This window comes from Stereum hirsutum (genome assembly GCF_000264905.1).
Source record: "Stereum hirsutum FP-91666 SS1 unplaced genomic scaffold STEHIscaffold_8, whole genome shotgun sequence".
NCBI classification, from domain to species: domain Eukaryota; kingdom Fungi; phylum Basidiomycota; class Agaricomycetes; order Russulales; family Stereaceae; genus Stereum; species Stereum hirsutum.
In genome coordinates, this window is record NW_006763138.1 from 791,132 (window position 1) to 817,269 (window position 26,138).

Here is a 26,138-nt window from a genome sequence, read left to right on the forward strand (position 1 = left end):
GCAAGCCATGCCCAGAAAGACCCTATCTCAGGAGTCAGTAACTTCCTTCCCCCTTTAACATATCTACTCGGGATGCTGAGATTGTTTGATTAGGTTCGCTATAGCACTGTGGCGCGCCTTCCGCACCCTCATCCCCGCACCACACGACCGCGTTCCCCTCACGTTCTCCACAGCGCCCTACGCCTGCGCATACTTCATCCCGTTCATATTCCTTTGCTATCTCGCTCGACGTCCGGACACTCGTCTTATACGGATACTTCTTCTTCCACTCCTCATCACCACATCTTTACAAGGCGCCTTCGGCTACGTATGGACCGACCCACGTTTGAACGTATACAATTGGGGCGCTGCCCTTGCTTCGTTCGCAGTCATCGCGAAGGGGTTAGATGCAGCGCTGGCAAGTGAGGGCAGATTCAAACAAGGGGAGAATGGGTTGGGAGACATGGAGGAGCCCGCGATTGCGAAGAAGGAAGGTGTGGATGAGGCGCCTGGTGATACAGAGACGAAGAAGAGGCCTGGAAGCACATTCCTGCCCAGGTGGCTCGAGGATGCGCTAGAGTTCGCCTTTGCTTTTAGAGGCATCGGTTGGGACTTTGGGAAAGGGGTGTATCTGCCACCACCAACGAGGCCATTGGAGAAAGGACCATTCGTGCGCGCGACACTCCTCAGTTTCGTTATCAACTACATCGGGCTGGATTTCATGGAGAGTCTCCTGAAACAACTTCCAGGCGTTGGGAGCGTGCGTGGAGGAACAATCTTTTACCCCTGGATGGAACCACTACCGAGATACCTGGCGTCGACCCTAATTCATTTCTCGACCGGGTGCGCACTCCTTTGCGGATTCGCCATGGTCTACGATCTTATCACCCTGTTCGCCGTCCTCCTGCTCGACCATTCTCCGACAGCTTGGCCGCCTGTTATGGATAATCCCTGGATCGCGGATTCCCTACACGACTTCTGGGCCAAACGATGGCATCAACTGTTACGCCAGACATTCTTGGTCCTTGGAGGCATCCCGGGGCGCGTACTTTTTGGGAATATCGGATTGGTGTTCGGAACATTTTTGGCGTCGGGAATGTTCCATGAATGCACAATATACGCCTTAGGAAGAGGATGGGATGGAAGGGTTCCGTTGTTCTTTCTGTTGCAAGGAGGCGCGGTTATCGGGGAGAGGCTGTGGAGGCGTTGGACTGGTAGGAGGGTCGGAGGGTGGTTTGGAACGCTATGGGTTTATTTCGATATCGTGATCTTGGGACAGCCGCTTAGTGAGTGCCTCGGTTCAAGTCTTCTTGAGTCTCCTTGTTTTACATGCATGGGTGCTGACTGTTAACTTTTGTACTTTTTGCGCGGTTGATAGCGGATGCGTGGCACCGAAGAGGTCTTGCGGGAGGCATGGTCATCCCACCATTTATATCTCCGATGCGCCTTTTCGTGATCCCTGCGGTCAAGCACCTTCTCGGCTACTGATCTCAGCATTCAGAGGCATCTATATCGCACCCGAACTTCCCCACATTAATCCCACACCACCTCACGAAACTCACGACGCTTCTTGCCTTGAAGGATCTATATCCAAACATACGCACTATGGATACTAGGTCTTCGTTGATTCTCGCTCTGTTGTTGCAGCAATAAACCTCACGAGTACTGCATATATAAGTTATTTGCTTGATTTCACACTGTACAATTAATTCTTCACCTAATGCCATCACTGCGAGCATGATTTGCTCTGACTTTGAGACTCCATGACCCCTCATTCACAAGCGTAATACACATACACATGTCGAGTGTTCATCTTTATATCCCCGACAACCCGGCCACGGCCAGCAATTCGCGCATCTTCACTTGAACACTAAGCCGTCTCCGTCGGCCTCACCACCAACTTCGTGCCACTGACCTTTCCTTCCCCCATCCTCTTCAACCCTCCCTCAATCCCCGCCAACCCACCTGGCAACACCTCAATCGTATTCGGCTTCAAATCGCCATTGCGCAACAGTTTCTCAAACGCTCCGAACAACTGTTCACCAACACGCGTGTCACCGGCCGTGTCATCGTTCACCGTCCCGAAGACCCTCGCCACGCTCTTCCCATCCTGCTCCTTGATATCTTCCACGAGTGGTCTAGTGACCACTAGCTTGCCGCCCAAATCACTGAGTATACCCCAAGAAGCGACCTGCGTATCCTGTGTAGAGATAGCGTCGTATATCACCTTGACGGGCTTCGAGGTGATACCGCGTACGGCGGAGGGAAGCGCAGGGTAGGACGTGGTATGATAGTCGATGACGTGCGTCGCGCCGGCGGCTTCGCAGTAGGCTTTGTTAGAAGCAGAAGCAGTGGTGATGATAGGGTTGAACCCGGAGAGCTTCGCGAGTTGGATAGCTGCATTACCACAGTGATGAGTTCCATGAACTCGGACACTTCAGGTCATATTGCAGCAGAACGAACGAATCCTCACCGAATTGCCCCACAGAGGACGCTCCGCCCGTCACGAGTATAGGTTCGTCCTGATACTTGCCTTTCCCGTCCGCTTCCCAAGGAGCGACAAGGCCCGCGCCAACTTGTTTTTTACTGTAGAGCCCGATGGCGGACGTGCTGATGCAAAGAGGGAATGTCGCTGCCTCTTCGAATGTGAGGTTATCCGGGATCTAGGTAGGGGAACCGAGTAAGTACGAGTGAATAAAATGTCGATCTGAGAGTAATACAGAGTGTGCGTGGTACATGCCTTTGCGGTGGTACTCGCGTTGGTCAGTCCGTACTCTTGGAACGTAAACCTGTCGTTGACGAAATCGCCAGGATACAATCTATACACAACCATAATATCAGCCAAACCCATTCACAGCGTCGGTGGCCTCAAAGGGCGAAGAACTCGAGGCTATTCAAGCACTCACACTCTATCGCCCTTCTCGAACCCCACAACGCCCTCCCCTACTTCTTCAACTCGCCCCGAAGCATCCCACCCAAGGACGACCGGCCATTCGCGAACAAACATTCCGTATGCAGACATGAACACTTCGAAAGGGTTGAGGGCTACGGCAAGGATCTTGACGAGCATTTGGCCTTTGCCTGGTTTGGGGATGGGGCGTGTCCCGACGATGAACGGAGCGCCTGCGGACGCGATTTGGATGGCTCTTTGCATTGTGATGGTGGTGGTGGTGGTGGTGGTGGTGGTGGTGATGTTGGCTAGGGGAGAAGATGACTGAGCTGCGAGTCTTGATGAACGATTATTTATACAGAGTGGAGGCGTCTGATAGGGGCATCAGACCGAAGAGGCGTATCCTCGACTGACCAGAAAGCACAAGCCGTAGCCTTCGAATATAGATTTCATGCAGACAAACGCTATAAGCGTGAGCCAAGGCGTAATCTTCCGCGCCGCACTACACGAGTCCAGAACATCAGCCGTCCTTCCTGTTAATGATGCAGTGACAAAGTAGGATCACTGAAAGTCATCAGCATGACCCCACCTTTCCCCCTTCATGGATGGTAGACCGCCGAGTGAGAACTAGAGTAGTCATATTTTGCAGCCGTCGTCTGACCTCTCCAATAAGAAGCTAGGACAGGAAAGGAGGTTCCCAAATGGTGATCATACTTTGGGCACAGCTGACGAGAAAGGGACGACTGAGCGCTGAGAATAGGGCTTGAGAGCTGTGGCTGTAATGAAGTGGGTTTTATGGGCGACGATGGTGTAGTTCCGGTATTATGGCGCAGTCAAGAGTTCAAGAGCAGGCGAGTAAGATCCTGATATCTTCGACGTGGACAGGGGTCACAGAAAGCAAGGCAAAACTTTGTCGTCTGGCTGAACTTCGAAAATCTCCATGCTATTCAAGGCGCCAGGAAGAGCAAATCCGTAGCTCACAGCCAGAACTCAATTCGCCGAACGTGCCTGCCAGGAAAAAGATGGTGATAGAGCGCAATCATCGTACATGGACTCACTCTTCACGACTCGCAACGTCAAAGATTTACTAAGACGCCCCATTCGGCCCAAACAAGAATCTCACTGTACCCTCATTCTTGCCCAATGCCCCAGCTCCTCCCATTCCTCCCTTCTTCATCGCCTCCCCACGGCCGCCGCCGCTGCTTCTAACATCACCAAACAGCGCAGTCCTCTCCCTCGGCTTGTGTTCTGACTCCCTCAACGATATCTTCAACCGTATGAGTTGATCGGAATTATACGGGCACGGGCTCGGTTGTGGTGGAATATGTGGGTTTGAGGATGGGTTGAGAGCGTTGTTGCGACTTGAGTGTGGATAAGGTGAGTAAGCGGATGGAGAAGAGGGTGTGCTCGGTGAGGCGGAGGCGGAGGGATTTTGGGCTGCTGCGATGAGGAGGTCAAGGAGCGCGTGGGCGATCACTTCGGTGCCAATACGAACGAAGTCGACGTAAGTAACACAGTACGGGTGGTATATTAGTAGGTTCGGAAGGAAGTCGTGAGAAGTCGTGCAAAGTCAGACTGACGTTCAAGGTCCTCGACTTGAGCTTGGAATTTGCGCTCCCAAGGCCCATGCGTACGTAGCATCGCCGCGATCTGGTGGTCGCTCGCGCAGCCAGGTTGAGCTTGAGTCGGCCCTTTTTCGAATGAAGAGAGAAGAGCGGCGAGGTTGATGCAAGCTACGGCGACGACGTGTGGTGGGAATTGCAGGGGAGAGAGGGTGCGTTGGCTGAAGAGAAAATGGTCGGTGAGAAGGTATTTCATGAGAATGGCGAAGGAGGCAGCAAAGAAAAAAAGAAATCACCTGTCGATTGTGAGTCTCCATGCGAACTTGGTTAGCTTTTTGGAAGCTGAGGTAGGTGGTTGAAGTGAGCGAATCTTCAGCAGAAAGGGACAAGGACGAGTCATACCTTTCAGTTCTCGACCTATTTTGATGACGTATGGGAACGGCATTCGAGACGTGAAATTGAAACATATCGTCTCTAGAATAAGTCTTTCAACTGCCAAGAGCCGTTGCCTGTCTGCTTCCACGACCTAAAGAACATATTGAAACCGCTCCTTTTCAGTACCTCTGCCCATGCTAAGTATCAACGGGGAGCAGAAAGAGCAAGATGATGAGCGACAAAACACGTACAGCAGGGTCCATGTCGATCTCTCCTGCAATGCTCTTCGACTTTGCTGCTTGCTCGGGAAATCGAACGGCGTATGAAACCATGAGCAGCTCTCTTGGCTTTTTAAGCGTGTCATGCATCTTCGTTGAGACATAAAGGGCTGCTAGCGTGACGTCCTGAAGCGCTAGAGTTATTGCCAACACAACGACGAACCAGGAGCAGGATTCTCACATGGTAGTTGAAGTCCTTCCTAGCAAAGAAAAGATGAAACCTATGATATAGGTTCTGTGCCGTCGCAATCGTCCTTCGAGGACTATCCCATTAGGGCCACACAGACGAACGTTCAGCAGGATCCAGTTACCGAGCACAGGGGAGAATGGGAGATACCTACAAGCCCACTCGTGAACCAATTGCCTCAATGAATCCGCACGCCTGCTGCCTTGCTCTGTCTTCCTGAGTTATAGACATCTTTCCGCGTTGCTGCTCCGAAAGGATGTCTACCTCAGTAGGCGTGAAGTATGGGTGATGATGTTGTGTTTGAGAGGCGGGAAAGTGAAGAGGTGAGTCTCTCGACGAGCTTGCTTCCATGGTTGTATTTTGTTAGAGTCTCGAAGCGTATAATAGAGAAGATAGAATGGTCAGAGGGAGCTCGAGGACAAGGTACCTCAGTGGAGGGAAGCAAGCTCAACGTCAACTAGATAAGATAACAGAATTGATAAGATTAGATGTGGCATAGCGGATCTGCGAATTGCTTCCGTTCACTTCCGTTGAAGTCACGATGATCCTCAATGGGCAGTTCAACACCGGTCTTCATCATCTCCGTCATCGACCTCGTCATGCCCGCCTCTCTCGATCCTCTTCACCATGACGCGCCTGATAATGGCGAGTTGTATATAAAGGCGGCACTGGTAGAGCTCGCTCATTAATTCCTTTCATCATCATGGCAAGCATCCTCGGACTTGATACCCTCAACCCCGCCACGCTTCTCAGCGGTCGCTACAAGCAAGAAGAAATACCTGACCTCACTGGGAAAGTCGCCCTCGTCACCGGTGGCTCAGCCGGCATTGGCTACCACGATGCCCTCGGGCTCGCTCGTGCTGGCGCCAAAGTTCTCACCATGTCCACCACGCCCGAGCACGGCAGGCAAGCCGAAGAGGAGATGAATCAGTTCTTGAAAAAGAATGTGCCGGGTGGAAAGGGAAGCGTGAAGTGGCACCACGTAGACTTGGGTGATCTGAAGGCGACCGATGCATTCGCGAAGAAGATCGCGGAACAGGAAGAGAGGTTGGATATCTTGATCAACAACGGGGGCATTGGCCAGGTTCCGTATGCACTCACGAAGGACGGCGTTGAGAATCACTATGGTGTAGGTGTTTTTTTTGTCGAAATTGATGTATTTCATGTTCGTGTTGCTCACCGCATTTGTTGTCTAGGTCAATAATCTCTCTTACTATGTCCTCACCCTTCGGCTGCTTCCTCTCATGCAGAAAACCGCCGAATCCTCTACGCTGCCGACAGTACGCATTGTCATGCAATCCTCCGAACTTCACCGAGCGGCAAACTCCGATACCAAGTTTGCCTCCCTGGAGGAAATTCAAGAGAAGCGTGACCCCACGATAGCGTAAGTGCTGATACTACTCCCACTTCCTTCTACATCTTCGCCCTACTCCCGCCCCTGTATCCTCATCACCGCAAGGTGCTTGTACAAACCATCACACATACTCTATGCCATTCTAGCTACGGCCGTTCCAAACTCGGCATGATCCTCTTCGCCAAACAACTCGCCAAACGCAAACTCTCCGGCACCTCTTCTCGCAACAACATCCTCATCGCCTCCTGCCACCCAGGCACTGTCGACACCGACCTCCAAACCGCTTGGACACAGTCCTACGGAGTTCTTGGCCAGGTTATTGAGCCTTTGAGTCGGCTGATGGGCAAATCTGCCCCCGAGGGCGCGGAAGCCAGTTTGTGGCTTGCTACGTCGCCCGAAATTGGGACGAACAACTTTGACGAGTTCCAAGTACGTTTTTGCTTCTATCCTCTCTTTCGGAAATAGACATCCCTGCTTATTGTAGTTCTCAACACAGGGCGGCTACTTCTCAGAGGCGAAGGGGAAACCCGACACCGAGAGCAACCTTGCGAAGGACGAGACCGTCGCCCAGAACTTTTGGAACTTGTGCGCCGCCCAGGCGAAGAAGATACTTGGTGAGGATATTCCGTAAGATGTGCTTTGATTCTGTGTAATTCGTGAAAGATGTATGATGTACGAGGCGCAATGTGATATCATTGGGTTTTAGCCAACTATCGTCCTTAGACACCCTCAAGATCGGTGAGGTTACCGGTAAAGGCTATTCCTTACCTCTCGAGGTACATGTAAAAAAGAAAAAATACGGCGCCATAAGACGGCTCTGAGGCCTGATATCCGACTAAGGTCCTAGTTAGCCCTTGCCGTGTGAGGACGCATGGAACGCAGAAGAGGGAGAGTATTCTTGCACCACGACGATTCACAGATTCTTCCCGGACAGTGACTTGGATCTTGTACACCCGATTAGCAAAAGGCAGGTGAGGTCCCATGTTTTATTCGATTACGCATGCTTCTCAACAAAAACTACTTCAACCAAATATACTCAGTTCCATTATTCGTTCCTTTCATCTCGGTGCCTCGAAAGTCGAGAGGTTGCGGGCTCAGGCCTTAGGCATTACTGAGCTTCTTGAAGTCCAGCAAGCTATCCCTAAGCATCTCCTCCGCAGAGTGGTACTTCAGTCCCAGAATACGTTCCGCTTTGCTGAGGTTGTACGACAGATCCCAAGGAAGGCCCTTCGTCGCACCAGGCTTGCCCTTTGGAAGATTTGGAAGGATAGGAGGGTCGATAGAGTTTGCCACGTCCACTGTAGGTCAAACAGAGTGAGGGGGGTCAGAACTTATTTCCCTTCGACACAGAGTTGGACTCACAAAAGTCTTGCCAGAAGAAGTTGCCACCGCATACGATGAATCGTTCTCCACCTGCGTCGGGCTTCTCCACGGCGAGGGCATGTGCGAGCCCAAGATCACGGACATCGATCCAGCAGTTGGAGTTGGTGGTCAATGCAGTCTCGTCCATCGTACCTTTGACGACGGCGTCGTAGACGGCTTGCATGGAGGTGTTGAGCGAGCTGAGGTCGTTGACTTCTTGGAGGAGGGGCTACGTGATCCCAGCCTCGATGTCAGCAAGCGAGGGTCTTCGAGAGCCGTCAGGGTATGAGAGAGAGTAGCTCACCCCGAATACCCAAGGCGGATTCAGAACGGTGAGGTCCCAGGTTATTTCAGAGGCGTTGGTCTTGACGAAATCCCAAGCAGCTACGAGGACAGGGTGGGTTTAGTATTTCACCTGCACTGCTTTTCATGAGTTCTAGTTCACTAACCTCTCTCCGCCAATGTCTTTGACGCCGTATAGAAACTTCGCACGGCTTTCGCTCCGTTCTGTTGCACGTCGGCGACAGCAGCCTCATTCCAAGATGTCTCGTCGTAGACGACCGGAGGTGTGTAACCACTTTGGAAAACGGAGGCGGAAGACGCGGTCACGACAATACGTTTGACAGACTTCCTGTGGGTCATGGGGTAAACATTAGTAAATATGATCTGTACTTTCATTACTTTGCAGTCGAGATGTTCCACGTACCCATACTTCTTGGCTGACTCGAGAACGCCCACGGTCCCTTTGATCGCAGGCACAAGCATGTCTGGGAGGAGATACTTAAACGCCGGCCGACAGCCCATGTAAGATGAAGCTCACCGTCTGGCTCTTTGGCCCTGAAGTGGAACGGAGACGCAGTGTGTTCTATGAAATCGACACCCTTCACGGCTTCGTCGAACGCGCCTTCCTATTAATATTTAGTCTGTCAGAACCCGCACGGATGATAGGATAAAGAAGAGACTGGAGATCAGACCTTGGTAATGTCTTCCACGACCACACACTCGAACTTGTCTCCGTACTTCTCGAATAACTGCTTGAGATGGACGCCTTTGCTCTCGCTCCTGACCGTTCCACGGACAGAATATCCCCTTTCGAGGAGCGTCTGGACAACCCAGACGGCGACGTAGCCGTTGGCGCCAGTGACGAGGGCTTTGGCAGGAGGGGCGACGGCAGGCATGAGTGAGGAGTGTAAAAGGTCAGGTAGGGGCGATGAAAGCGAGGGTATTTTTTGGAGGGCATCGGTCCACCGAAAAGCCCGCCTTTATACCCAGCAGTGACTCCTCCTCACAGCCAAGTCTTTCCCTCTGTAGCTTAACAATCAAGAAACGGTTCTCCAAGTGGGTCGAGTGACGTCTCGAGCATCAAGATTGGCCTGGATATGAACTGGAGAGATATCGAACATCTGTGCAGTGGCGAGCCGGATATTCTATAACGGAGAATAGTGGATCGTTGTCTGGGCAAACTTCAGACTGAACGCCACTTCCCACCCGCACTCACACTAGTCAAAAAGAGTCAGAAGGGCCCTGACTGGCGGATGGGTGCTGGTCTCACGAACACAAACCTTCCAGCGATAGACCTCTCGGGACACATAACCAGCTACCAAGCTCGCTCGCGGGGGCGTCAAGGTCCTCAGACTATCCAGCATGCCCGATAAGTATTAGAAAGAAGGCCGCGATGACAGTTGAATAAGATGCGAGGTCTCAGAAGGTTTAGCATAGAACTCAGCAGGGAGAGTCTCGCACGAGGGTTTACCTTCGAGATACTATGAGGGATCAAAGTCAGTCATCATACAATTCACGATGGCCCGCATTTTGCGGTACTTACCTGAGTTTATAGCGAAGGGTCGAAACCAAATACGAGCCTGTCGAAAACTAAACATGGTCAATAAAGCATAAGCAGGGAAGTTTTGTCACGAAGTGCACAATATGCACGACACACCTGCGCCACACCTTCCTTGAACACCTTACCACGCGTGTCCTTATCCAATCATGATTTCTGGCACTTCGTCGAAATAGCAGAGGAGAGATGTGATTTGCATTCACAACGGTACATCTAGCACCCCATCGTGACAAGAAAAAATATTCAACTGGCAAGAGACAGGCAGAAGTGAGAAAACCAAGAAAATGGATAGTCGGGAAGTCACAGCATAACAACACTGTCCAATTCGTACGACGTCGACATCGACGATGTCAAGGAATCATCAGAGTGAGCAAAGTTCAGACCAGAGAAAAACGAACCACGCTAGCCATGTACAAGTGAACCGGACAAAGAGATGTGGATGAAACGTGTATCGTACAAAACAAGTAAAAGATGTAGCAGACGAGATGGGGGTCATGATGATATCGTAACGTAGTGTGTGATTATGCCTTTGAGCGGGGAGCATGTCAGGAAAATGGAGGATCAAGAGGAAGAGATGAGTCGGCGAGGATCTCGGATAACGGATGGGCAAAGGCAGGCATACATATGACACCAAACAAAAAGGTGGCACAAGCAAGTGAACGGGATGAGAAAGCAGATAACCAAAAGCATAAAACGAGACAGCAATGACGACTAGAATCCATGGAGAAAATCAAAACAGCAACGTACAGAACACTAGACTTCTTTTCCTTCTTCTTCTTGATACATCCCCTAATCCCACTCCTTCTTGATATAAGGACGCTGACCCCTGCCCCTACCTCGTCCACCTCCCCGTCCATATCCCCTCCCCCTGGAATTCCCGTCGCCGTATCCTCTGCTGAACCCATCACCGTTCCCATCCCACCGATTCTCCCCAGAGTCGTACTGGCCGTCACCCTGCATCATCATTCCACCACCTCCCGAAGTACCTCCCCACTCATCTCTTCCGTCATAACCGCGGTTCTCTCGCCCATGTGCATGGCCTCCGCGCTGCGGCCGGGAGCCTGAGACTGACGAGGACACGCCTACTCTCTGCCTCAAGGACGGCCCTCCGATCCTGTCCAGCAAAGGCGTATCCAAATCCTCTACCACCGGCGCTTGGAATCGCCTCCGCTTCATGGGCGGCATCTGCATGCTATCATCCTCCTCATAGTAATCTCCGTTGTCTTCCATATTCATGGTGAAGTGACCCTGACCTTGACCGTTGGACCACGTCATTCCATTGTTGTGAGGAGGGCGTCTGGGACGACGCAAACCGTTCGTGTTTGAGCTGGGGTTGTGCATTGGCTGCGCAGTGTATTCCGGAGCCTGAGCGAATGAACCATGTGTCGCCTGATTCACATATGGAGTAGGGGTCGGCATAGTCATCATCGAAGGAGGTCCTTGAACGAACTGGACGGGAGCTTGGGCAGGCGGCACATATCCATCATGAATCGGTTGTTGGAACGAGGGCTGAGCGTCCCACACTTGCTGTGATTGCTGGTGATGGATCCGCGGCTTCTTGAACGGTGCAGGTGGCGAGTGAAAGATTGATGCTGGAGGAAATGAGGTTTGGGAAAGTGCTGGCGGCGGCTGATGGAAGGTGTCCGGTTGATGCTGACGAGGAGGACGTCCTTCGTACTGCGTGTCGCCATTGTGAGGATACTGACGCTGCGGTCTGAAACCGCCGCGCCCTCGTCCCCGACCGCGTCCACGACCACGATATGACGACCTTTGTGGCGGTCCCACATCCTCGTACTCGTCATCGGCCCAACCCCCGCCATTTTCGGCGTCGGCGTTTTGGGGTGTAAAACCGTTTGCGGTATTGCCCGTGTTCGTGAACCCGTCGGGTGGTGGCGGAAGGGGATTGGCGATCCATTGGCCGTTGGAGTCCTGGGTAAGAAGGAAGCTCGTACCAGGTTGCATCGTGTTCGGGACCGCTGCTCGAGGAGGTATGGAGCGGGACTATCGTGATAGTATATCAAATTAGCAACTGGGTGGATGAGAACTCAGCTGATTGACTCACATTATGCCTAGTTGTCGACGGGGACCCATTAGATGGACGGCGTATCATCCCGCCGTGAGCGCCTTGTGGGTACTGCGCGTCTTGGCCAGGGGTGTGCGTGTCCTCTGGCGTCCAGACGACTTGAAACGCTAGAGACGATTGACGACGTGGGCGACCCAGGCTCGCTAGGTTATCCGCCACGGCGTTGTTGCTGGTAGGGAAATGTGGGGTAGAATCCTGTGGAACATAATGGTTGCGCTGGTTTCGATTACCGGTATACGGCTGGAGGGAGCCGGCCTGCTGACGTTAACACGGTCAGTGAATAGAAGCATTGTAACGTGCATGCAGCACGAACCTGAGCATCACCGGATCCGTTGTTGAACAACTCGGTAGGCGCATGGGGCTGTCGTCCACGTTCCTGGTGTTGGGGCAAGTTGTCGTTGTATGGCTCCCCAGGCCGGTAACAGTCGCTTACACGCCGCGGAGGTTGATCTGACGGTTGCTGATCGGGGGCGAGATAATTCGTGGTAGGGTAGGTATGACTGGAGGCTAGGCGAGGACGCTCGCGAGGGAAGTGACCATTATGCTCTGTGGAAAACGGAACGAACGTCTGTTCGAAGCCGTTGTGGGACCAGGGTGCAAACGAGGGATCACTGCCAGCTGCGGCCCCAACATTCGTAGTGTCTCGTGTCATGACAGCATTAGCAGATGCGTTTCGAGAACGAGGGGGTCCGTTGGCGGACACGTGGCGGGCGTGTGAAGGAGGAACGGCGCGCGAGCCATGGAGAGTACTATTGGAGAATGATACTCAGAGAACGCAGTAATATGAACACTTCGTAAGAACCGACCTTGAAGATCGAGAGTGTTGGGAGGCGGATGAAGACAGAGCTCGTTGTCGCGTACTCGAACTCGCGACCTTCAGGAACTGATCTTCCTGAGGCGGAAGCGGTGGTCCTCTCGGGCCGAACACTGAACAAACGAGGTACAGTCGCACGATACGCCACAAAAAAAGAGAACAGAGGGGCATTTATATGAGGATTGCCACTTTGTAGGGCTATAAAATACGTACGGATCATCTCAGCTTGTGATGATGAGACCTGCTGAGAAGATATATTTCGAGCTCGAGGAGGAGCATTCGAGTCTGATGCAGAGTGCCTCCGGAATCGCTCTGGCTGCGAAGTATGTAGGCTGTTCGTTTGACCCCGTATCATTTCATCATCAGATTTGTTTAGGGAAGCAGATCCTCGGAAATCAAGAGGAGCGACGCTTTGAGCGCGCTTATACCGAACAGCATGGTTCGAAGATTGGCCGTTAGAGGCATGTCCAAAAGCTCGAGAGTCGCGGGCTGCAGTTCGCAGGTCAGAGAAGGAATCATCATCCGCCCGAGGGGGTACGGAAGAGCTACGGCCAGGCATCTGCTCTGGACGCCAATGTCTATCATCCCAAGAAAGTCTGTCTGGAGACGCGTCTGGGGAAGTCGTGTCGTCTCGAAGTCGGTTTCCCGTCTGGGCATCATCAGAATGACGCTCTTCGGCGTCGCTAAAATCCTGATCAGCTCGTCCATGCACTACATGGTGTGAGAACTGCGATCCGTCTCGATGCCTAGGGGGTCCGAAGCGTGAGGGCTTCCGGCCGCGACCAATAGATGTATCAGCACTAGCACCGTTCGTGACTTCGGGTGTATCCTGTATAAAGTCGGGTTTGGAAGGAAGTGGGTGCCGAAGTGAATGAGGGGAGTCTGGGATGGATGAATATGATGAATATGGTGAAGTGGACGCGAATGTCTGGCTGGTGTCCGCACCGGTGGACGAGTGGCGACCTGCATCGCTGACATGGACATCGATGTGGAGGGCAAGAGGTGCTAAAGGGGCTCGTTCAGCGGTAAGAGCGTGTGAGGGATCATCGCGAGGCATGGCTTCCTCGTCGTCCCCAAGCGAGACGGCATCTTCACGGTCGTCGTCCCCTGCGCCACCCGTTTCCTCACTGACAGACGCGCCTTGATCATCCTCCTGGGATGTCGACGTTGCTTGATGTTCGTCTTCGTCGTTCTCGTAGTCGACCTGGTCGAAGTCTTCCTGCATGGTGGTGGTCGTAGGTGAAGGTGGGAGAGGCGGTGAGGGGCAGGCAATGAAGGAGAGAAAAGAAGAGTTAAGGCGTCTAAACCCAAGGACAGACGCGCTCTACTCTAATTGGCGCGACACGAGTCTACACGAGGCCACGTGCCTTCGCGTTCTCCTTTATCTGAGGAGATCCCGCTCTGCCCACGCCACCCGATACCTTTCCATCCTCAAGGCGTTCGGCTGCGCTTTGTGTACGAAAGCAGCCTTGCTTTTCATAAAGTCTTTCGTCTCTCGCAAAGGCTGTCGCTGTTCCCTAACGGAACTTTGAAATCTGAAAGCCAGCAATTGTCGTCTTATCTTGTTCATCCAGGTCCGGCGTCCTGTACTCGGCACACAACTCCAAAGAGTCCGGGCATGCGGCTGCGGTCATTGTATGGAATTGATGCATGGAACAGCCATGGGCATCGCCACTCAACGGTGCAGGGCATATGACAGGGCCTTTGTATTTGCATCAGCATCGAGGCTATGTACAGAGGGAAGATCGAGGGGAGGCGGTTGTACAAGTCCTCAAGTATGCAGGCTGGCGTATTTGTATGCACAGGACCTCTGGTTTCTGGAAGTACCTATACATAGTTTGTACAAAGCAACGTCGCAGAGGTGTGGAGTGTGTGTTGAGTGTGTGAACGTCCAAGAATGTCGCACGCCAGACTGTTGTTTCGTGTACATCCGTCGCTCGAGGCCACACCATCAAACCATCAAGGCCTCGAAAGTGCTTAGTAAGATCCATCAGAGCAATCTGTACAGGGTCGAGCAAAGCAACGTCCGGGACGTTTTCGAGGTTTGCGGACAACAGACGCTGAAGTACGTGAACGAAAGAAGAGGGGCAGTCGATTCAGAATGAGCGGAGCAGGTGCTGAAGGGATATATACATAGAATGGTTGTTTATCATCGGTTAGAGTAGGGTTGTCCTGCGCTCTGAAGAGCTCATTCAATGACAACATCAGGTACGATCCCATCAAACATCTCGACGTAGGAAGTAGCATCGAGGCCACCGTGGAACCCGAGTCTCCTCAACTCATGGCAATCCTTGGGCAATCCGCGACGCGACGAATTTGTTCCACCAGCACCTACACACGCTCTGGACTAAACATCTGAGGTAGGGCCCCGGGAATGTAATGGATGCTAATCAAGCGGGGAAAGACGCGGGCGCCAGACCCTGCGGCAGCCAGGACGTCAGTATTGCCGTCGATGTACCTAAAAATGAGACGTTCTGCTGTTCTGAACGTCTCCAGGAGTTGAGACGAGGCCACACTTTCCATGGCCAAAACGGAGATGGGTCTAGTAAACATCTAATGACTGGACTAGTGAAGGTCCTGAAGGCGGTCGAAGGGAAGGAATGATAAAATCACATTGAGTGATTGGGTGAGCTTTTCAAGCGTTGTCTCGAAAGCAGGTAGCACGAAAAGGTTCCGGGAGAACCGGACGAACTCGGGATCGAGGAGGTGGATAGCCAGCAAAACTCGTGGACCGGGGATCTCTGTGTCGTTGCCGTGCAGGTCCCCAGTGTGGTCCCAGCATTTAACCTGGACATCGAGATCGGGGCCGGGAAAGAACATGACTTCACAGCTCTCAAAATGCGGGAGTGGGAGAGCAGGCCGCATCGAAACTGGCATGTTCTCTGACAGTCTGCCTCGAATATCGTCGTTGCTAATGACAATGTTGTGACTCACAGTCATATTTGGGTGGGGTGCGAGGTGTCTGGTCAAGGTGGTGATGTCGATGAGGTTTCCAGGTGTCTCCAAAGACCGGAGTCGCGGGAGGTGGATACACGAATGATCCTGGTCGAGTTTGGACGGCGAGAAAATAGGTGGAAGACCCTGGTGACTTGGTAAAGTACGAACAGAAACCGATTGCTAGGATCTCAAGCTGCTGCATACTCCGTAAGGCGTCTAGTACATCTCGTAACGGGATTTTGGAATAGATTTTCACTCCGTTCGGTGGGTTGAACGACAGTGTCAAGCTGACAAGATTAAGAAGAATAGGAGAGGGCCACAAGTGTTCGGTATCCAAAGGACAAAGTTCCATCGTCAGATGCCGTAGGGAGGGAGCATATCGTCCAAGGAAGTCAGGGAGGAGCGTGTAAACATGAGTTTGGTAGAGATCGCGGGACTCGATGTAATGCCCGGAGCTTGATATCGAGCCGGTTGAACCAACAAGTCGCAAATCCGCATTGCCCAGGACCACTTGGCTGCTTAGTACGGAATAGCTTAGGCAGCATTTCGTTGAGATTTTCCTTTTCACTCAGCGCCAGCGCTTCGCAAGTCCTATATGGATGATGATTATCGGTGTATGAGGGCCGACCTCCATGCACAATGGTGAGAGGTGCATCTTTCGAGCGAGAAAGCATCTCATGCATCCGACGCGTATTTCCCAGCCACAAAGTTGACCACACCGAAGAAGATTCCAAGGCGACTTCGTGCCACCGCCGACAAACCTGAGAGGCGGTGATGAGATGCTGCGTCCCGACCGAGATATCGAGTGGTATATCTTGGGAAAAGCGGTCGCATCGAGGCCCAAGTACGGGTAGGAGGTTGCGAAAAATACGGGCTGGAATTTTCGGCGGGGAGTCGATTGATAGAAAGAAAAGCGTTTCGGCGCGCACTGATGTCGTGGATGTACGCTCGAGCCATCGCGATCTCATCATCGCAAGCGCGTATTGCAAGCAAGGCATCTCTGTCGGAGGATTCCAGTACTTCTGTCAACATATACTGTCGCAGATTCTTCCATATTTCTCGCCTGTAGTAAAAATAGGAGAGAAATAAGGATTGCGTCCCTTCGTGATGCTAACATCCTCACCTAGAGGCGCTTGAGTCGACGGCATCGGTGGATATTTCTCTGTGCGCAGATGATCCAAAAACGATATGTGCCTGGTTGCAACGACTTGAAAACTCGCTGAAGATACGAATGGCAGTAACTGGACGATGCCTAGCACTGACGCCGAAAAGGCCCTTGTGTCGCTCAAGCTAAGTTCGGAGCGAAAGGGATGCTGGATGTGGTGGTTGTGGAAGTACAATTATCGTGTCAGCAGAGAACTGCGGCAGGAAGTGTTGAGGTTGCAGGGTCTGCGTGGTACTCAGAGGACGTGGTCAAGACTTGCAAGCGCGGACCCTTGTTCGGCACCATAACTGGCGGAGTTCGGAGTATCCCGCGGCCGGTTTAGGCCAGAGTTTGTGTCACACGAATATTCGGCGGGCCTCCTCAGGACCAACGGTCATCTTCTGCAAAGTCATCCCGCCTTCGCCTATACTCTGCTGTTTACGGCCGAGCTCGGCCACTGTGGAAAGATAAGATGCTGACAGCGTCAAGATGAGCCACACGGCCGACTTTTCCATTTGCCCTTACTTATGATGACTGGGACTGGAGACGCTTCATGACGTCAGACCATATCTTGATACATATAGACTCTCAAGTCCGGCGTCCATGTTGATTTCACCTAATTTCAGCACTTTGCTCCATAGCCTTTGTCTGCCTGCGCTTTGTGTCTGAGACTTGGAAGATAGAAAATGCCTATAGCAGAGAAACAGCTAGGTGGTGGCCTCAAGATTCCACAGTTTAGCGTGAGCGATTATAGTTCGTTCTTCCTCGCAGGTGCGTTTTCTTTCGGGTCAGGGGAATTGGGCGTGATGTTGACCGGGCATACGACCACCAGGAGCACTATGTTGCACGTATGTATCCAGCTTTATAGACACTATAAACATATTGACGGTTCTACCTTAAAGTCTTACGCATGGAGGAATGACCCGTAAGCATCACCTTTGTTCCTTTGCCTCATTGTCACGCCTTCCTCATAAAAGCTCCAACACATGTGTTTGTCCAGCCATTGACGTGATCAAAACGCGCATACAAGTCGACCCTGCACTCAAGGGACATTCCCTCCTCTCTGGCGGACGTAGGATTGTCTCGACTGAAGGACCCTCTGCTCTCCTGACGGGTTTCGGGTGAGTATCTCGATCATAATCTCGAGGTTTATCGCTGATAATGTGAATTCTTCTCCAGACCCACAGCTGTGGGATACCTTGTACAAGGAGGCGCCAAGTTTGCTGGGTACGAGTTTTGGAAGAAGAAAGCGGTGGAGTTGGCGGGAGATCAGGAGACGGCAGTCAAATATAGAACAGCCATTTATTTGGGCTCAGCAAGCGTGGCGGAGTGAGTCCTTCGTGTTCTCTTCGGTCATGTGCGTATAGTTCCGAGCGCCATTAATGCAATCCTTGATTTGGGTAGGTTCTTTGCGGACATCTTGCTTACTCCGCTCGAGGCAACGAGAATACGACTTGTTTCAGAAAGGGGCTACGCCTCCGGTTTGACAACAGGCTTTGCCCGCCTGGTTAGGGAAGGCGGCGTGCGCGAGCTTTATGCGGGGTTTATTCCCATCTTGTTCAAGTACGTTAAAGGCTCTTTCTACCTCATTTTTTGTAAGGAAAGACGCTTACTCTTTCCCAGGCAGATACCTTACGCTATCGGTCAATTTACTGTGAACGAATTATGCCATGAAGTCGCATTTCGCTCGATGTCAGAAGAGACAAAACGAAACCTCGGTCCCGGATCTAATTTCTCGATCTCACTCGGGAGTGGTATCATCGCAGGATTCGCCGCTGCTATACTCAGTCAAGTAAGCCTGCCGACTTGCGCTCCTTTTCAGCATGCACTGATCTCGCAAACCACCGTGTCGCACGGCTACAGCCCGCGGATACCTTACTGAGTCAAGTTCGTCCATTCCTGCTCTCCTTTTGTCCTTTTGGATGGCAAGTGCATAAGCTAACCTATGCAACCTACGTATACACTCAGATCAACAAGGGACATGGGCCTAAAGGCGGCATGATGTTCCGACTTGGTGCGCTTGCGAAGGAAGCGGGTTTCCGTGGGCTGTTCGCTGGCCTTGGACCGAGGATGGTTATGACAGGTGCGTCCTGGTGCTGTGTATCATGTACTACGACCAATGTTCACCTCTTCCCCTTTCAGCTGGACTCGTGTCTGGTCAATTCTTGATCTATGGGGTCATCAAGGATGGTCAGTACAGGCAACACTCCCTTTCTGTAAATATTCTCGCTGACGGCTTGCTTGTAGCTCTGGGTGCACCTCCTGGGATAGAGATCCATAAGGAGGCTCAGGTAGACTAGAGATCTGAGTCTCCTTGGTTTGGCTGTCTCGGCACAGCTGTTTGATGCACTCTCACGAGGACACTGCCGTCCCGTGTCTAGGTACTGTAGTGACAAGGGCAGTGCAATCTTGTTCTCTTAGCTTTTCTGTGTTGTTGTACTGTACACCATTAGACTAAGTATGCTGGATAGATATGTAATCGCTGGCTCATCATGTTTATCCGGGGCCACATCTCGCCACACCCAATCGTACCTTGGCAGGGTCCAAGATCCCCATCTCGGGAGGGATAAGATAAGCGGATGGGGGAGATGATGTTTATCAGATAAGATGGGGCCCGCGGGACTTCCCCGTTGGGGTTCTTTTGGCCAGACTGTGTTGAGCGTGCTCGCCATCTCACGACAGCGTTCCGACTAAGCTGGCCTTAGATATATAATAACCAACAAACTTGAGATTCTGTTCTTTTGTCCCCCGACCCCATCCGATTTCCAGTCAACCCTTCCCTTCATTGCGCCTCCTAGAACATCCACCATGTCCACCCCTGCAAACCTTGACCGCCCTATTGCGGATCTTCTCCGTGAAGGCACCGTCAGTGCTCACAAGAACGTCGAGACGTCCAAGGGTGCCCTCGCTCTCACCCATGGCGAGCTCGACAGAGAGGAATATGTTCGTTTCCTCATCATGCTTTACAACGTTTACGAGTACGTGATGGCTGTTTCTACTATCTTTTTTCGCGCTGCGGTTGACGTGCAGTCTTTCATTCGTCTCTTGCTCCGTGCCGGTCTTTGGGATCTCCAGTACGTTAGAGACAGCGCTGGAGAAGCATGCCTCCAACCCTGTCCTTGGTCCTACGTACAACCCACCACTTCTTGCACGGTCACCCGCCTTGCTCTCGGATATCTCTCACATTCTCGGCCACCCGCTCTCTACCATCTACTCCCATCCTCTGGTGGCCTCCCTCGCTATCTCGCCATCATCATCATCCTCTTCACGACCTCCACCGAACCCGAAGGATATCCCAACCGGTCTAGAGGAGTACGTGTCCCGCCTCTCTACTCTCGCCGTCTCGCCCGACCCTGCGCCTCTCCTTGCACACGCCTACGTACGCTACCTCGGTGACTTGTCGGGTGGACAGCAGATTAAGCTTAGAGTTAAGAAAGCTTACGGCTTGGAAGAGGACGATGGGCAGGGCATCAGCTTTTATGAGTTCGGAAAGTTGGGTGGCGAGACTGGACCTGCCACCATGGGAGACATGAAGAAGATCAAGGAATGGTACAGGGAGGGTATGAACGCTGGCGTGGGCGATGACAAGGACCTGAAACGTATGTCCAACTGCTTACGCGTCCCCTCCACCCTTCCCGGTCCCCCTCCTGCACCGTTCCCATGAGAAGCGCGTGGGTATAGATAGATACGATGATGCTAATCATGGCGTGCTTCCATCACCTGCAGTAACCATCGTTGCCGAAGCCAACAAAGCGTTCGAACTCAATACAGGCCTCTTCGCATCATTGCGAGCCCCTTCCAGCCCTCCCTCCAAGTCCTCCACTCCTCCGCCCTCGGAAGAGACGTTCCTCGGCGACCCTACATCCCCTACGACCGAGAAGTCACACTTCGAGAAGGCACGTGAGGAGTCGATCCAGCTCTTGCAGACCAACCCGCAAGTAGGCCTGAAGGAGCCGACGTTCACCATGGCTGGCGTGCTTTCGTTCTTGGTTGCATTGGGGATCGCCCATCTAGCGTTGACTATCGGCGGGTTTACGGGTGCGCGTGGTTGGGAGAAGTTGGAGGCCGTGGAGGAGTGGGTTGCGGGTCTTTTCGGGCAATGATTTGGAGGCTCATGGCGTTAGACATCTCTCTACGGTGCCTGCTTCCCGCTACAGTCGACGAGTGAGGCCTGCAGTGTGTGCCGTGCTCACACGAAGACGTACGCGTACACGTCGTTAGTGCTGGGCTGATGACTCTGTTAGCTAGACGGGTAGCCACCCGTGCTTACCTATACTTGGTCCTTTCCCTATTCTACGTAGCTGTAATTTCTCTCCACGGCGATCTCTACACCCTACGTTGTATCTATACCGTTGCTGACTTAGTATCGTTTGAGGGCGTTGTGCGTTTAATCATGACTTGGATGGTTTCATAAAGTCTTCCTTAGACTGTCCACTGTTTATAACAGTGTACCTTCGTCGACTGGTTAGCTACGGGGCCGCAAAGACGTGAGAATGACAAACGTGCTGTTTGATATCTGTGGCGTATGATCCTATTCGGGTGTTAGATCAGTGGCTACGGGCGAATAGTCGGATGAGTAGCCACTGAGGAAATTCATGGCCTGAAGGAGAAAGAAGTGGCGAAATCTTGCAGTCATCATGTTCCAGTTACTCGAAGTGATCATAATTTTGTGAAGCTACATACGAGCAGCATTAGACCGTATCTGCAACCGTTTAAACCGACTTTAAAACGGTGATCGGACCAATCGTCGCGTCCCATTGGGCTTTAGCGAGGTTAAGCGAGGTCAAAAATTCACTCGCAGATACGGTCTATTGTCGTAAGGTAAAAAGAACAGAGGAAAATATTACACGTTACAGTATACAATACAATGTTTCAATTACTTCACGCCCCTTATTTTCGCAACAAAGCCACAACATTGTCGAACGCAAGATTACGGCTCACCGAAGCCAGAAGAAAGAGGGAGAAGAGAGAGGGCGGGGAGACAAAAAGAGAAAGGATTTATCGTCGAAGAGCTCTACGAGTCCCAAATGGCTCCAAAGGCTGGAATACCCCTGCTCATCATCCCATAAACGACCTTCTCCGTCAGTTTCTTGTTCGAGATTACACAGACCGCCTCTGCGTTGAACTCTCTCACTAGACGGTACGTCAATTTCACCATGTCCGGTTTGCCGTGCACGCGAGTGTCTGTCAACAGAAATCCACTAGGAATTAAGTATAGAGTACGTCGTCATTAAAGTCGACTTGGGGACTGACCGTAAATGACAGCGTTCGGAGACGCGTCCAAGATCGAATCAACGAACGAATCCCCAAACGTCTTCCGAACATTAGGCGAAGTCCAAAGCAGTCTGATCGGCACGCGCTGCTCGAGTATGCATGGCGCACATGGTCCAATGCCACTACCCGTCGCCACGAAGACCACACGACGGAAGAGTGGAACGATGCGGAGGACACCACACGTAGGGACGCCGCGGACCCAAAGTTGCTTCTGCGGGGAGGCAATTGTGTCGCTGGTCCAATCACCCGCTTTAGAAACGACGAGGGAGTAGCCTTTCTTTCCGGGCTCGGGGACTGTGGCGAAGGAGTGCCACTCCAGGAGAGGGCTTTTTGAGATTCGGGTGAAGCTGCCTGGGACGGGTGTGACTACAGCGCCAGTAACACAGCATTATTAGCACAGCAATTTGGCGAGGACAATAGCAAGGTGGTCTTGACTTACCATAGTCGAAGTGAAGCCGGACAGCATGGCCAGACATAACTTCTGCACGGACAGGTACTTTGCGGAGTCTGAGCCAAGGAAGGATGATAGAGAAAGAGATGACCAAGATAAGCCAGAAAGGTGGAGCATGCGAAAGAGCGTTTCCGAGTGTTTGACCCGGCAGTCTATAGTCGTTTGTGAGGAGGATAACCTGGAAGAAAGTTCAGCTTTCTTGGTGAGGGAAGTACCGAGCCGAGGAAAGGAAACATACCTGACACCAAACGAAGGCCGTAGCCGTCCAACCCAAGAAACGATGTGACATTTCGAAACGATCATGGTAAAGGGATCGGAATCGTGGGTAAGCGAGGGTAACGATCCCAAGAAGTAATAACAATATCCAATAAGTGATAATGACGGTGGCGACGGAAGTCTGGAAAGTTGGGGTCAGATGTGACACTCGCTTCATAAAATGGCTCGAGTACTCTTACTGGACCACCAGTCAATAGTTCTTTCGTAGCTTGATAGGTGAATAGGACCAGCCACATCACCCCGGAGATGGCACAGCCAGAGTGTACTATGAGATTGTCAGCGAACAGAAGGACGAACAAGAGCCAGTCAGGTGTGGCTCACATCCACCAATATGGTATACACGCGCACAGACCCTTCGAATCGACAATGGCCACCTAAATGTTTCGTGCTTAGCAACTGTAATCCTGATCGCATGAGCGAATAATACTTACGACGTAGGGACAGCACAGAAAGTCGTGAAGAAAGCATTGATCACATAATCTTGACGCATCAAAATCGCGCAAAAGAGGTTGGCCACGACGATAAGCCCCAGCTTCTGCGCGTTTGCTTGACCAGCAACGGCAGTCGCTATAAATATTGCGGCGTTCGCGACGAAGACGACCCCAAATAGGCGGCGATAAAGTGTGAAGACGCGATGGCGAAGGTTTCTGACGGCCGGGCCCTGTGTCTTGTCGGGAAGCTCCTCGTCCTCGTACCCATCCCATGCATTGCCCTTCTCGGTGACCGACGGCGAGGCAGTAATCGAGGAAGAGCCTTCGTTCGACTGCTGAGACGTGTAGTTCATCGATTCCAGGGCAGAAAGGCTCTGAATGACTATGTCAACGTTCGTCTCCTTCATAGGCGAATATCCTTGATAAGTCGGAGGTGGCACGACGATACTTTGGGAGAGGTTGGGGAGGACAGCGGAGGAAACTGTAGAAATGACTTTGTCCGTGACAGAGACGACGGTCTTGGGTGGAACGTTCTCCTTTTCGTCGAGGACCATGGTGGCTTCAGAGGCAAGTTTATTCAAGGCCAGCTGGCGAAGAGCTCGCTTGTCGGTTTTGCCATTACTATGCCAAACGCAGGTTGAGGTCAATGAAGCATGTCAGACCAGAGACCATACGGACGTACCTAGTGTACGGGAAGTCCTCCAGTAACATCCATCGGGTAGGAACGGCATAGTATGGTTGAACTTTGTTCGTCGCGGTAATCACCGCAGTCAAATCGACAGTAGCAGGTGCCACAAAGCCCCATAGTTCTGAGCCTATCAGCAGGGCAGTGGCGAGTCTGACGCTTGTGGTCGTCTGATGGAGAATCATTAGCTCCACGAACTTGGCACTCGTGGTCAACATTGACTTGCCTGAATGGCCGAGGCCACGCCGTCTAATTCAACTCGGAAGCCCTGTAAAGAACGTACGTTAGGAAGCACCGAGTAACTTAAAACCAACAAGCTGGCGCACCTTGATCTTGACTTGATCGTCGATCCGGCCCAATGGCTCTAAAGTTCCGTTCTCCAACCACCGGCCCAAGTCTCCAGTGTTAAACATGAAACTCCTGTGTGGCGGTGAGAATTTGTGATGGACTTCAGCATGAGAAGTTCACTTACCCATCGACCATAAATGGGTCCATCACATATCGTTCAGCGGTCTTCTCTGGAAGGTTGAGGTACCCGCGAGTGATTCCCGCCCCACCTGCCCACATAATACCGACCTCGCCAATAGGAAGAGGGTTCATGTTCTCATCGAGCACGTAGACGTTGTTATTGGGTGTCGGCCTTCCAATGCTGAGAGGTGTTCCCTTCACGTGGGGGTGAACAGTGTTGACGATTGTGATCTGTGGCGAAAGCCATGTTAGCCACATTGATGCTGTCTAGAAAAGGTGGAAACAACTTGCTTCCGTTGGGCCACATGAATTGTAGAATGTGCCACGCTCAGCCCATCGATCAGCAAGAGCTAGAGAAAGCTCATTAGAAGACTATTGATGTATTATTGTCTTATATGATGCCCACCTTGAGGACAAGCCTCTCCAGCTGTGGCCACTACACGAATATCAGGATAATCGGCCGGATCATGGGGGGCTATCGAGTATTCATGAGTAAGCGCAGAACTCCCATTCAAGTTGACACGTACTCATCATACTAGGAGTAGCGATTACAATGTCCACGGTCTTCATCACTGCCCGCCATTCCTTCGACGATTTACCGCGAATAAATAGCGTGCATCCATTGCACATGGATCCCAGGATTTCCTATAAGTGAATGGTGTGAATCTCCATGAGATTAACGGTGAGATCACAGATAGACTTTTACCCAGGCAGCCATGTCAAAGGCTATATTTAAGAGCTGTGATACACGACGACCGGGCGCCATTCCCACGTTGCCGGGTTCTAACAGGACCACTGCAAAGCCATCAGATGCGGGTGAAAGGGGCGGGAGACGAGATGACGCACAGTTTGTGACGTTAGAGTGCTTCACCTCGACTCCTTTGGCCACGCCAGTCGTTCCTGCAGGTGCAGAAATTAATACATAAATAGAAAGGTAGAGGACACGATCATACCGGAGGTGTAGATGATGTAAATGGAGTCATTGGGGCTTGAGAGGTCTAATGGTTTCGCACAATCATCTTTATCTGGGTTCAGAGTGGATTTGTCCAGGACAAGCATCCTGCTGGATGCAGGGACGCGATGGCTGAACTCATCCAAGGCCAGGACGACAGAGCAGTCCGCATCGCGAAGGACGTGTTCGAGCGTAGACTGCGTGACAATACTGCCGTCAAGAGGAACATACGCTCCACCTGCCTTGAGCACGGCTAGGATGCCGACGACAAACAGGATACCGCGTTGCATAAGTAGACAGACGCGCGACCCAGGCGAGATACCCATGAGACGAAGGCGAGTGGCGAGATTGTTTGCGCAAGCATCGAGCTCCGAGTATGAGATTGAGACACCAAGGTGCTCGATGGCGATCGCGTCGGGCTGCGTAAGGGCTTGATATTCGAAGGCGTGGTGTACGCAACCAAAGGCGGGAGTTTGTCGCTCGCCGAAGCCCCACTGGACAAAGAGCTGCTGGTTGAGAGGGGAGAGGTGGCTGATAGACTGCAGCGGATAGGGCATGGCTGATTCGGAGCGGGTAATGCTACGCTGTGATGGGCCACCTTGAGATCACAAGTTTTATACTCTCCCCGAATTAAACTTAACTATCCATAGAGGAGAGTGTAGCTATGATCGCAAGGTAAAGCGCTGGACTCAACGTCAGCAGGAAACTTGATGTCCTGGATGGAGCTCTAGAGAAGCATGTGGAGAAGCTCGGGAGATAGTAATTTGCGTGTTGAGCCAAGAAACACAACCATCAG

The 26,138-nt window shown here is 52.1% G+C and overlaps 9 protein-coding genes across 9 annotated transcripts; 4 read left to right on the forward strand and 5 right to left on the reverse strand.

Moving 5' to 3' along the window:
* Window positions 1-7: 7 nt before the first annotated feature.
* STEHIDRAFT_131651 (uncharacterized protein) lies at window positions 8-1,467 on the forward strand (the record flags this gene model as incomplete). Its single annotated transcript, XM_007304807.1, has 3 exons — window positions 8-33; window positions 94-1,265; window positions 1,358-1,467. 3 exons carry the CDS (start codon window positions 8-10, stop codon window positions 1,465-1,467), a joined length of 1,308 nt encoding a protein of 435 aa, XP_007304869.1.
* Window positions 1,468-1,849: 382 nt separating this feature from the next.
* STEHIDRAFT_131652 (GroES-like protein) lies at window positions 1,850-3,133 on the reverse strand (the record flags this gene model as incomplete). The annotated part of the gene is made up of 4 exons (XM_007304808.1): window positions 1,850-2,376; window positions 2,453-2,642; window positions 2,720-2,798; window positions 2,886-3,133. The coding sequence occupies 4 exons, from the start codon at window positions 3,131-3,133 to the stop codon at window positions 1,850-1,852; spliced, it is 1,044 nt and encodes a 347-aa protein (XP_007304870.1).
* A 751-nt stretch (window positions 3,134-3,884) lies between these two features.
* On the reverse strand, window positions 3,885-5,622 carry STEHIDRAFT_139787 (cyclin-like protein; the record flags this gene model as incomplete). The annotated part of the gene is made up of 7 exons (XM_007304809.1): window positions 3,885-4,345; window positions 4,450-4,652; window positions 4,728-4,773; window positions 4,834-4,957; window positions 5,058-5,210; window positions 5,266-5,347; window positions 5,426-5,622. 7 exons carry the CDS (start codon window positions 5,620-5,622, stop codon window positions 3,957-3,959), a joined length of 1,194 nt encoding a protein of 397 aa, XP_007304871.1. The 3' UTR covers window positions 3,885-3,956.
* Window positions 5,623-5,974: 352 nt separating this feature from the next.
* Window positions 5,975-7,256, forward strand: STEHIDRAFT_98272 (NAD-P-binding protein; the record flags this gene model as incomplete). Its single annotated transcript, XM_007304810.1, has 4 exons — window positions 5,975-6,400; window positions 6,468-6,655; window positions 6,772-7,054; window positions 7,122-7,256. The coding sequence occupies 4 exons, from the start codon at window positions 5,975-5,977 to the stop codon at window positions 7,254-7,256; spliced, it is 1,032 nt and encodes a 343-aa protein (XP_007304872.1).
* Window positions 7,257-7,579: 323 nt separating this feature from the next.
* STEHIDRAFT_168996 (NAD-P-binding protein) lies at window positions 7,580-9,217 on the reverse strand. Its single transcript, XM_007304811.1, has 7 exons — window positions 8,962-9,217; window positions 8,808-8,895; window positions 8,694-8,754; window positions 8,437-8,618; window positions 8,292-8,371; window positions 7,988-8,216; window positions 7,580-7,923 (listed from the first exon to the last, which is right to left on the reverse strand). Exons 1-7 carry the CDS (start codon window positions 9,163-9,165, stop codon window positions 7,727-7,729), a joined length of 1,041 nt encoding a protein of 346 aa, XP_007304873.1. The 5' UTR covers window positions 9,166-9,217; the 3' UTR covers window positions 7,580-7,726.
* A 798-nt stretch (window positions 9,218-10,015) lies between these two features.
* On the reverse strand, window positions 10,016-13,955 carry STEHIDRAFT_121982 (uncharacterized protein). Its single transcript, XM_007304812.1, has 6 exons — window positions 13,670-13,955; window positions 12,938-13,606; window positions 12,717-12,837; window positions 12,224-12,659; window positions 11,890-12,165; window positions 10,016-11,828 (listed from the first exon to the last, which is right to left on the reverse strand). Exons 1-6 carry the CDS (start codon window positions 13,947-13,949, stop codon window positions 10,617-10,619), a joined length of 2,994 nt encoding a protein of 997 aa, XP_007304874.1. The 5' UTR covers window positions 13,950-13,955; the 3' UTR covers window positions 10,016-10,616.
* Window positions 13,956-17,196: 3,241 nt separating this feature from the next.
* Window positions 17,197-19,138, forward strand: STEHIDRAFT_98278 (mitochondrial carrier). The gene is made up of 11 exons (XM_007304813.1): window positions 17,197-17,576; window positions 17,638-17,653; window positions 17,708-17,730; window positions 17,806-17,926; window positions 17,985-18,134; window positions 18,210-18,368; window positions 18,429-18,597; window positions 18,669-18,692; window positions 18,774-18,888; window positions 18,948-18,995; window positions 19,053-19,138. Exons 1-11 carry the CDS (start codon window positions 17,492-17,494, stop codon window positions 19,103-19,105), a joined length of 963 nt encoding a protein of 320 aa, XP_007304875.1. The 5' UTR covers window positions 17,197-17,491; the 3' UTR covers window positions 19,106-19,138.
* A 475-nt stretch (window positions 19,139-19,613) lies between these two features.
* STEHIDRAFT_157501 (heme oxygenase-like protein) lies at window positions 19,614-20,908 on the forward strand (the record flags this gene model as incomplete). Its single annotated transcript, XM_007304814.1, has 3 exons — window positions 19,614-19,783; window positions 19,836-20,404; window positions 20,532-20,908. The coding sequence occupies 3 exons, from the start codon at window positions 19,614-19,616 to the stop codon at window positions 20,906-20,908; spliced, it is 1,116 nt and encodes a 371-aa protein (XP_007304876.1).
* A 729-nt stretch (window positions 20,909-21,637) lies between these two features.
* Window positions 21,638-25,899, reverse strand: STEHIDRAFT_147542 (nonribosomal peptide synthetase 12; the record flags this gene model as incomplete). Its single annotated transcript, XM_007304815.1, has 17 exons — window positions 21,638-21,989; window positions 22,059-22,445; window positions 22,519-22,708; window positions 22,769-22,927; window positions 22,986-23,071; window positions 23,128-23,180; window positions 23,238-23,858; window positions 23,920-24,092; window positions 24,149-24,190; window positions 24,249-24,342; window positions 24,395-24,621; window positions 24,682-24,740; window positions 24,797-24,865; window positions 24,918-25,035; window positions 25,097-25,185; window positions 25,237-25,290; window positions 25,344-25,899. The coding sequence occupies 17 exons, from the start codon at window positions 25,897-25,899 to the stop codon at window positions 21,820-21,822; spliced, it is 3,147 nt and encodes a 1,048-aa protein (XP_007304877.1). The 3' UTR covers window positions 21,638-21,819.
* Window positions 25,900-26,138: the final 239 nt, after the last annotated feature.